Source organism: Sinocyclocheilus anshuiensis, unplaced genomic scaffold (assembly GCF_001515605.1).
Source record: "Sinocyclocheilus anshuiensis isolate Anshui unplaced genomic scaffold, SAMN03320099.WGS_v1.1 scaffold132, whole genome shotgun sequence".
In the NCBI taxonomy this organism is placed as follows: Eukaryota; Metazoa; Chordata; class Actinopteri; order Cypriniformes; family Cyprinidae; genus Sinocyclocheilus; species Sinocyclocheilus anshuiensis.
The window spans coordinates 1,508,884-1,520,639 of NW_015555730.1; the positions used below are offsets into that span (position 1 = coordinate 1,508,884).

The window sequence follows — 11,756 nt, forward strand, 5'->3', positions numbered from 1 at the left end:
CAATAGCGCATAAATATAGCAAAATGCTCTTCTTTATAGTTATTTTTCTAGCTGACTGATGAGCTTATGGACACCGAATGGTTATTCTGAGGTAAATGTATATAACATTGCAATGTTTACAAGCTTTACACGTTTTCCGCAGTTTAGGCTCTCTTATAAAATAGCCTACCTTTTGATGTTAATTCATGTTCATTATGTACTAAAGAGAAAGATTAAATGGGTTCACTTGCCGCTTGAACTGAAGCGCTAAAGCGATCGCGCCTGCCGCATTAAAGAGCGCCAAAACCGTATTTTTTGTTTGAATTTCGTTATGAATTTGGCATAATTTTAAAGCTGATACTTTGTTTATTAAAAAGTAACAAAGCATTTTGCGATTAATGGACGGCAAGTGTGCTTCAAATAATATGAAGTTCACGCATTAACCCGAACAGCATATAAGATCTTGAGAAGAAGAAGCCATATTAGTAATGATTATAAATGAGATTTGTTAACGATATTGCCAATATCCACACAGCTGACAGCTTTACCTGTTGTAGTTTGTTCAAGTTGTGCACGAAATAGATGCTGCTTTTCTGCACTTTCACTTCTTACATCTCCGTCATTTCGATCTCTCTCGCGCTGCACAACTGAGCTGCGTTTATCAGGTGTGTGTCAGCGCTGCTGTGGTGCTGCAGATGAGGACTGTTTGAAACACTTTTTTCCACTAAAACTTTGATGCGCATCATCTCAGTTTAATACGTGAACATAACAAAAGATGTGATCGCAAAACAATCAGGAAAAAAGGCATTACATGCACATTTTTAAGTTATAACATGTAAATACATAGGCCTAGTCGCCAGTGGCGACCTCAGCAAAAACTTAACTCGCAATTTAATATTTTTGGTCGCAAATGCGACCGTTTTAGTCGCAGTTTGGAGCCCTGGTGAGTCTGTCGGTTTCAATAAAGTATTGAACAAGCTTTTTTTTTTATCAATGTGTTCTTAAAAACTTGAATCCAAAATCTGCATACGATTTTTTTAATCTTGGACTGTTTTGACCTGGTAGAATGCAAGCTTATAAAACAGTCATAGATTACAGTTTTTTTCAAATAAAACCACATTTTATCTGCTCAATAACTTCTCATTAATGAGTGAAAGCACAAACATTTTGGAGTTTTGAATGTTACTGTGTTTTGTTATTATTACATTTCTTCCCTTTCAATTAAAAAAAATGTACATTTAAAATGTCTAAAACAACTTGGCAAAAAAACACTGATGAAAGAAAAGAAATATTCGTTATAAATTTTATTTGAATATAACTACATTGAAATCAATGTATTTAATTAAATTCCTTTGAATTTATAACTCCTGACTGCTCAAAAACATTCCAAATTTATGAAACCTACAAATTTATTTTCTAACAAAACATAACTATTACTCCAAATGTTTTCAAACATAATAGTGAAAGTTTATGCAGGTAAACGTAACATTTCATGAACAAAATTTAGTCACAAAAGTGTGTGAGATATGGGAAAAGAGGCTAAATATTTTTGACAAAAGTATTTTTGAGACAAATCATATTTAAAGATGTAAAAAAAAAAATCTGCATAACATCATGTGTAAACTCTCAGTTGACACCTGGGGTAAAATGGATGCAAATGCAAAAATGATGTTCAGCACTAAAGTTAAGCACAAAGTTTGTTAAAGGTGAGGTCAGAGCAAGTTTAAACTTTGTTAAAACATCGATTCACACAATCTCTCATTTTGTTTCATTTCATACTCAGAGTAACAGAAGAGCTAGATGCAAAATGCTGACTCGCAACACTCTGCAGAAGTGTCTTCTTGGAAAGGGCAGCATGTCAGGTCAAGCTCATCAGAAAATCATCACTAGCCAACCTACTGTCATTACATTGACAAAACACTGTCTGCAGTTGTAGGAAACAGCAAGATAGATGCAAGACAGAAAGAAAATAAAAAAAACAACTTTCATAGTGTAGAGAACGTACACTGATATAACATGGTAATTAGCAACAGTCATTTAAGCAGCGTATCTATGCTTTGAAATATCCAATCAAATGTTTAACTGCTGTGGACGGCTCAATGGTTTCTGTAGAAACTAGGGGTGTAACGATACACAAATATGACAGTTCGGTACGTACCTCAGTTTTAACGTCACGGTTCGGTATCATTTCGGTACAGCAGGGGGAAAAACTAAACTTTTTTTTTTTTTTTAAATGATGTACTGAACAAGTTGCTTTTTCTTTAAATACATTCAGTTATAGTTTAAATTTTTTTAGTGATAAAAATCTACCTCAGCTTATGCTTAAAACTATGGAGAGCCCTTTTACATTATAAGGTTACAATTAGGCCTAACAACTTAACCCAAACTTAAATTTAATTACTATTTATTTTTAAATAGATGATCAACACTCAACTTTAAAAAATAAAAAAAATAAATAATTGTATGCAAACATGTAAACTGCACATAATGCAGTTTTTAAATTAATTTATAAATAATAACATTTCTAAGCTATTTGTTAAAATATATTCAATTACACAATGGCTGTCATAGCATGTTTCATAATAGATTAATTTAAACATACTGTACATTAAATAATTAAGACTAACCGGTTTAGTAAAATATGAGTATATGGTGTAAGATTTCGCAAAATGCTCTTCTCTAGACTTAATTTCTCTAGTGAACTAATGAGCTCTGGACACTGATGACTTGCGGAGGTAAATTAAATGCTACATGACGTTTTATTTCCACGCTGTATTGTTGATGTCTTTCTGCAGTTAAATACCGAACCGAAAGACCCGTAACGAAACGGTTCGGTACGAATACATGTACCGTTACACCCCTAGTAGAAACTGAATCCAAAAATGTTCGGAGTGAAAGGTGTAGACTGGTCTGTAAAGCAAACAAACTCTGAAATCACAGAGGAGAAACCGAGGGACGCTGGAGCTTAACAAACCTGCTGATATGAGAGAGCGCGCGACTGACACTAGACAAGCAGAGGATTCTGGGAGCTCTGCTGGATTCAGAATTCAGATTTCCAAGACAAACAGAATTTCAAAAGTCATAACATCAATTTCAAGTCTCAACTCCAGTTTTCTGCATTGTGGATATTTCCATTCAGGTTTAAATAATCAAGAGAAAAGAAAAAAGTTTGTTAAAGGGGTCATCGGATGCGACATGCACTTTTACTAGCTGTTTGAACTAAAATGTGTGTTGGCAGTGAGTGTACACAACCACCCTATAATGATAAAGATCCACCCAGTGGTCTATTTTTAATCTCGTTAAATAATTTTCCCTTTCTCATATCAAGCCATTCTCAGATGCCTGTCTGTGTGACGTCACACAGACCCAAGCCCCTCCCACGATTGTTGATTGACACTGGTGTTTTACCTTAGACCCGCCCTGAGTGAGCTGTCATCAGTCCGGAGCTGTGAGCTTTCCGCCATTGTGTCGACTCCAGTGCAGGGGAAGACAAGAATGTCTCTGATTAAGCAATTGAGGTGTTTTGTTGTTGGATGTAATAATGAACACAGCACTCGTCATTTACTCCCGACATCTGAGCCGCTGAAGACACAGTGGATTAGCTTTGTTTTTGAAAGGAATGCGCCCCCGATCTGTCTAAATGCGTTTAACTTTGTGCAAATCATTCGTGATCCAGCCTCACCTACAGAAGAAGTGAGTATAAGGTTCTTTTATGAATCACTGCAAATTGCCTTTCCTAATAATGTGCTAGTTAGCAAGTTCCGCGGCTAAAGTAAACGGTCTCATTAGAACGGCTCGTCACCCCACGGAAGAGAGGGGTGGGGTGAGCAGAGCTCATTAGCATTTACGAGGTGCTGAAAACAGAGCTGATTTTGACAAGGTAAAAAGGGTGTTTTTTACACTACCATTGAGAAATTTTAACCAAAGTATGTTATAGACTTTTCATTAAGACCCTAAAGAATCATATCAACTTGTGGAAAATGGGCATCCGATGACCCCTTTAATAACCATGGGACATGGTTACAAAAAAGGACATGACTCCAAGTGCTATAATCAGTCTACCTCCCATTAATTGCAAAAAGCTTTATGCTTTGTTACTTTTGAAATAAAGTCTTAGTTTTCATACTCTGTCCAATTTTATAACAAAATTCAAACAACAGAAGTCATTTTGATACTCTTTAATGTGGCGTGACCGATTGCATTTGCATCACTACTAATTAATTATCTATATATTTGTTGTTTTTTCACTAACTTTCGCTTCACCTTTTGAAATAGTTATTCTCACCAAGCAAATTTAGTTACAAATCTAGTGATATTTCTTGTTCTCCTTGAGAAGCTTCAAACGGTCAAGAGCATTTAAAGAGCTGATCTTGATAATGTCACCTATGTCAGATATTAAACGCTCTGTCAACCACAGTCAGAATTCATACTGAATCCGATAATGTCCCGTTGCCGTGTTTTAAAGGTGCAGTATGTAATATTGACAGCTAGTGGTTGTAACGGTTACTGCAGTCCAAATTCAAAACATTGGAGAGAGTAGTTTCTCCCGGCCCTCCTCCTCAGACTTGAAACTCGCGTGGGTTGCCAGATTGAAGACACGCAACAAGAACGCAATAGACAATGGAAGACGGCGAGCCTTACTTTGTAAGTGGAGTTGATTTATCTGTGCTTTAATATTCCTCGTCATAAAAGCTTTTAGATGGATGTTGAGGTTTTTTTAGGTCGAATCTGCAATTTATGATCCAGTTCGTTTGCTGGCTTCCATAGAAGCAATATGCTGTGTTTTCCACCAACTGGCAACCCGGGGTGTCGAAATGCTATTGGGTAAACTGGCAGTGGGCGGAGTCACACAGACCAAAAAAAACAGACATTCCGACACAGAATAATTGGCTGTAGCACTGTTTTTCTGAGAAACTAGTTCACTGTATGTGAACTAAGATTGTTTCCTGAATATCTGCAGACATATTACGGAATTTGTATACATTCGTACTGTCAAAGAATTGCATACAGCACCTTTAATTGGAAAGCAATACGCTGATAGCTCATCACCTCATTTGTGTCATGTGTTCAGGCCCATATGAAATCTGCTACCTTTTTATATATTTCTGCACTGATTTTGGGCAGAGGAAATGCTGAAAACTGCTATTTCCTGCTATTTCCATGTTTCTCATGAACATGGAAGCTCTCAAATTAACAAAGTTTTTAGATGTTCGTCTACCCATTCCCCTAAAAACATGTTTTGGTGGCACAGTTATTTTCTCTTTTGCTACCTAGCAACAAATGAGGAACATGGGTGATTTTGTATTTACGCTTGTGTCCTCTCATTTTCCGTTCTTGAACTATTCAAAAAGCCCTGTTGCCTGGAGACCAGTACATCCTCTCATCAGCAGCACAAGAGCACTTTCTGCCAGCCTACATGTGACATGTCGTAACAGGGCTCCATGCAGTCCGGCTATTCATTCAACACATCAGGCCTGCTGCAGACAGGCCGCGCAGGGCTGAGCGCTCATTACCATATATTAGTTCAGCTCGCAGACGACCCGAGTGTATCTGTCTGGAGAGTCAGTCAGGTAGAGCTGTGGTTAAAATATCAAATTTAGCTGTGAACTCTTGTAAATTGTTCCTTGAGGACAAAGGATTGCTTTATTAAATTTGTGGCCCCCTACATGGACAGCAAGTGCAAGGATAAGACAGAAGTAAGACAAATGGAAGGAGTCTGAGATCAAGCTGAGAGCGGTTAATGGAGAACGAGAGACAGGATAGGATGCCCAATCTTTCTCCTGGTGTTCTACCTGCAGAGATGAGATCCAACTATAATACGCACCTAAACCAGCCAATCGATTCCTCCAGCTTTGTTTCAAAATCATAGGTAGATATGTGAGAGCAGGACTGGCACTATGGGTGTCCAATGCAAAAAAAAAAAGTTGTGACCTGCTTGGTACGACACAACAAAACTAGATCTCCCAATTTTAAGGCCCAGATATACTCATACAAAGTTATTTTTTTTATTCTTCGTTTAGAAGTAAAAAAAAAAAAAAAAAAGTTTGAAATACCCTTGTAGCAGTTTACTGTTAGAGAACATCCCGACACTGCTGACAGCAACATTTAGATGAATATGTACTTCATGCTTTCTTCTCAATAATGAAATAAACAACATAATGACAGCGGTGAGAAACCAGCAGTTAAGAAAGCATCTGACTGCAGCAATGTCTACATGTTTGCACCAGTTCTGCAATTTGGCACTCCAGTAAAATCCAGTAAAGTTGATTTATATAGTGCTTTATACAACAGATTCACTTAAAGAGAATACTGTTAAGCTGCTTGCTTTAAAGGGATAGATCACCTTCAGTTGCTGGTCCCCACTGACTTGCATAGTGTTTTTTTTCCATACTATGAAAGTCAATGGAGACCAGCAACTAAAGGTGAACTATCCCTTTAAAGCAAGCAGCTTAACAGTATTAAAAAAAAGGTTTCTGTCCACTTTTTTTTCACTGTTATGACTTGACACTTGTAAATTAAACAATTTTGTATACACAGGTTTATTCAATAATGTGCAATTTTTTTCCCAAACGGCTTATGAAAAGTTAAATACTACGAGCTCTAAAAGTTTTCACATTTTTAAAACTCTTTTGCTTTAGATCATTTATTTTCAAAGCTTTAAATGTACTCTCATTATGAAAAGAACTTTATTATTGTTCTTTATTTAGTTCATGCTCAAAAGTAACCAAAACAAAAATTATTTGTTTATAATCTCTGCACAGGAGAGACTTGGTGCTGTTTCTAAACAAAAGGAAATGTATATCGCTATTGGCATCGGCTATCGGCCAAAATGGGGTTGAAAAATTTCGACAGTGGATATCGCCAAAAACAACAACAACAATATCATGCATCCCTACAATTTTTTTTTAGCATTTTAGGTATCGACAGAATTTCTACGCTAAAGTTAAACAGAAAATGATTGTGTCGACACTTGAGAAATTATAGAAGAAATAAACCCGGAGAAGATTTCCACATCAAAAAAGTAATCAAAACAGAAACTGAGATCTTAAAAGTTCATTTTGGCAAGCCATTTCGAACTACAGAAACAAACTCCAAATGAATTCCTTTTCGGCCTAATTTTGTTCATTCTTTGATTTCACTTAAGTATATAGGGGCCTTTTAATGTGTGAGTGTAGGCAACTTTTTCTGATTATAATGGAAATATGCAGTTTTGCCACTTTACAGCACGCCACTCATTCAAATGTCACAACTGACATGCAGGTTATGGAACAGCGTGGAAAAGAGAATATGAGTGGTAAAAAATAGAGAGTAAATAGCTTCGAAGACAGATTATAAACAGCACATTGGAATCATTACTATGCTAATAAGCTCATTTCTGAACCTTCAGTGGATTTGTTTCGGTCACCTAAAAAAATGAGGTTTTCTGCTGTTGCCTCAAACCACACAGAATAACTTTTATAAAAACTGATAAATTGAAGTTACTTGTCTACTGTAACTGTCAAATAACAGGAAGGAAGCCCTGACAGCAGATTTGCATTATTCATATGAAAATGGCATTAAAGAAAACAAAAAACCCAAATTTCCATTGTTTACTCAGCCTCATGCTGTTATAAACCCAGGGCTCATCAAGGCTTGCCGGCTGTGGTTGGGTCAGTGTGAAAGAGCTGCAGGCCAGCTGACATTGGGCCAATGCTTTATCTTAACTTTTTATCATATATATCATGCATATGAGTGTTTTTCATTTGGTTTTCTTTGACATTTAGTGGCAAATTCTTTTCAACCCTTTTAACCTTGTATATGTATTGCATAATAGTTGGAGGTCAGTAAGATAATGTTTTTGAAAGAAGTCTCATAGGCTCATCAAGGCTCATCATTTATTTGATCAAAATACAGTAAAAACACTAACATTGTGAAACAACTGTTTTCTATTTTAAAATATATTTCTTCAGTGTCACATGATCCTTCAGAAATCATTCTAATATGATGATTTGCTGCTCAATAAATGTTTCTTATCCAGTCACTCACATGTATTTCATTAACACATAATTCTTTCTGGATTACAATCTGCCATCAAAATGATAAGTTTAATTATTTAAGGCAATAAATGATCCGCCACCTGCAGCATCATCACATGAAAAACCTACCAATACCACTCAAATTAGAAAACATTATTACAAGTAGGGCTGTCACGATTATGAAATTTGGCTGAAGATTAATTGTCTAAAAATAGTCACGTTATTGCGATTAATTGTCTGTTTTAGGGCTTTGGCGATTAATATCTTGAAAAAAAATCTTTGGTGCACATTATACAATTTAAACATATTTATTGTTAACTATTTGTATTCTTACAAAATACATTCATCATGAATATAAGATAGAAATCATGAGAAAAAGAAAGGCTTCTAATAATATTTCTGTTTGTGATAATTCCTTCCTTCCTTAAACTTAAAGTATTATAATGGGAATATATCATCTTTAAAAGTTCATCAGCATGCATTGAATAATCCCATGTTGTAGCGCCAACAAAAAATAAAAATATTGCAACCAAATCATGTGCTCATGCGACCAGCTGAGAAAGTTACTTGCAAAAGAGCGACCAGGGGGAAGAATAAGTCTTGGGGCCCTGTATAGGCTATACAGTGCATGAAAAGCAAACTGGTGCTCTTCTGTTTCTTTTGGTGTATGACTCCCCCTTGTGTCGTATAAAAAGCACAATAATCGAGGTTGTTAGATCAAATAATCGCGATTAGACGGTTATTTAATTATCGCGACAGGCCTAATTACAAGCTTACTGTTGTGAATCGGGCTAAGGTAAGGAGATAGTTTTGAACACTTGCTGAATGAATGAATGAATGACCCTGCAAAACTCTTTTTTATGTGAACACCAAAAATAACATTCACCACTCTTTTACATACATTTAAAATTAATTGGGTATGGAGCTCAGCACTTAAAAAAAGCATCATTAACATACCATTAATGGTCTATACAACTAACGTTATATTCCAAGCCTTCTGAAGTCATACATCTTCTGAAGTTTTATTATACTGAAAAAAGTGGGCAGGATATTCTTTAAAAGTTTTCCTTCTGTACTCCACTGCAGAGAGTAAGTCAGAGGAACAACATATGAGTAAATAATGACTGCTCCTAAGGTGAACTATTTCTTTTCTAATTTATTTCTCTCCTCATCAGATGCCGACACAGGAGGCACGTTTTTTCTTCCTCACTTTCGATCAGCATTTACAGGCTTGTTTTTATTATTCCCTTGTCACAGCAATGGCCAAAGGTGCTGATGAAATTTGCTAATAATTTCTGTTTCAATCTCAGAGCTGCCAAGGCACAATGCTTTATTTCTCGCAGATTTTATTTAGAGCTTAGAGATTAATGTGAAACAGACTGCATGAGAAATCCAATATGAGCCGGGAAAGAAAAGGCAAGCACAGCATACGGGCTACAGAACGCACATTTCCCACTGGGATTTCATACAGATGCCTAATAAATATATAATCAAACATTATATAATACAACATTACATTCCCTTGCTCTTAAGAAATAAAAATGATATGCATTGTGCAGAATCTGCAAAAAAGACCCACAAGACATATTCATGATTCTGATACAACCTTGAGTTCATTACTGTATCAGATATTCAGTGACTGGATTTGATGAACATCAGTATGAACTGCTCCAGACATAAACATAAATGCACAAAACATATGAAGTACCTGAGGCTGGACAGATCTCCTTTGGCCGAGCAAGCACAGTATACGGGCTACAGAACGCACATTTTTCCCACTGGGATTTCATACAGACGCCTAATAAATATATAATCAAACATTATATAATACAACATTACATTCCCTTGCTCTTAAGAAATAAAAATGATATGCATTGTGCAGAATCTGCAAAAAAGACCCACAAGACATATTCATGATTCTGATACAACCTTGAGTTCATTACTGTATCAGATATTCAGTGACTGGATTTGATGAACATCAGTATGAACTGCTCCAGACATAAACATAAATGCACAAAACATATGAAGTACCTGAGGCTGGACAGATCTCCTTTGGCCGACATGGATGATCCGTGCGAGTGCAGATAAGAGGGTGGACGGGAGGCCTGAGGACCCCGGCGGATCAGTTTGCCGGTGACGGGGTCATACGTCCTCATTTCCAGCACTGGCAGGGGCTTCTGCTGGACAGGAGGGGCCTGGAACAGAGGCTTCAGGACAGACCCAGGGATGTCTGGAAACATGGCGGGACTATTGCTCCTACAGTAAAAGATGTTATATTTAACCTCTAATCTTAAAAATAAACCCTCCTAAGCTTTAAAATAAAAAAACAGTTTGTGGTCATTTTTCATTTACTTTTTCGGGTCCAAAATGACCCCCAACAGTTGGAGGTGGAGACGAGTGAAGGGATGTAACAAGTCACTCAACTCACGATGCGATACTGATTTCACGATACGATTTTCCCACAATTTTTTTTAACAAAATGAGATTTAAGACAAATTCTAAATGAAAAGGTGTCCTTTTATTATTTCTCAAACAAAATGCTATACTTCACTCAACTCACGATGCGATACTGATTTCACGATACGATTTTCCCACAATTTTTTTTAACAAAATCAGATTTAAGACAAATTCTAAATGAAAAGGTGTCCTTTTATTATTTCTCAAACAAAATGCTATACATTTCCTTGCAAAATTGAAATAATCAATTCAAATAAGACTTTTTAAAGTTAAATTTACATGTATATTTTGTTTTATTTTCGCTGGAGCACCACCCGAGTCTTCTCCCATTTCGCTTGATTCCCACGTCTGCTACCTGCGCAGATATCAACAGCACAACTGGGTTTTAGGTTGCCAGGTTGAGGTCACAAATGAGTTGAAATTTTTATGATGTATCGATTGTGTGAGTAGGATGCATTTCACACAAGATCTGGCAACTGGACAACCTTGGGATAATATATTGATGTGATCATTCATATAACAAGGTTTGGGCCACGCAAATTATGGGAGTTTCGCGGGAGAAATAAAATGGGAGGGGTGCGGGAGATGGGTGTGGAATACGGGAGACTCCCGGGAAAAACGGGAGTGTTGACAGGTATGTTTAGTACTGTCGCTTTAAGACCTGCAAGCATCCGATTCTCTCTCAACTGTTTACTTTCATTTTAGACATAACCAACTGTGTTTATATGTAAACCTTGTGAACCTCAGAACAGCATGTGAATGAAATGTTTAACCGGCAAGGCTTTAAAGCACATGCAAGTAATGTACTTTCGTGATTGCGAAAAAGTGCAGTGTCCCGTGAGTGTCTCTCTACCGCAGCGTTAACACTGATGTGAATGTATGTGGCATTGTACAGCATTGGCACCAGAACTGCACCTGATAGAATGTGCGCTGTTGCATGATACTACGATATTTCTTCAAAAGCAGATCGTGGAGACATTTTAATCGTCCACGATCAAACCTCGTCATATCGCACACCCCTAGTGTGTGCTATTCTTTAAATTTAGAATGATTTTTAAAATTGTATCTTTAGCATTATAATTATCATCCTTTGTGTGAATGGGCCTTAAAGGTAACAAAGGTAGTTCATTTCAATAGTGTAGAGCTATAAAGCCTTCTGAAGCCAAATGATAACTCTGTGTAAACAGACTGAAAATCTTGCATGACAGTCCTGGACAGTTCACTTTCCTTTAAAGGGGTCATATGATGCGATTTCAATTTTTCCTTTTTCTTTGGAGTGTTACAAGCTTTTGGTGCATAAAGAAG

General features: G+C 36.7%; 1 protein-coding gene across 1 annotated transcript in view; it reads right to left on the minus strand.

Annotated features, from left to right (window-relative positions):
- Nucleotides 1-11,756, minus strand: part of LOC107672848 (RNA polymerase II subunit A C-terminal domain phosphatase-like) — a 157,717-nt gene that overhangs the window by 101,820 nt on the left and 44,141 nt on the right. The window contains exon 11 of the mRNA XM_016466219.1: nt 10,026-10,250. Coding sequence (XP_016321705.1) covers nt 10,026-10,250 — 225 coding nt within the window. The remainder of the gene's footprint in view (nt 1-10,025; nt 10,251-11,756) is intronic.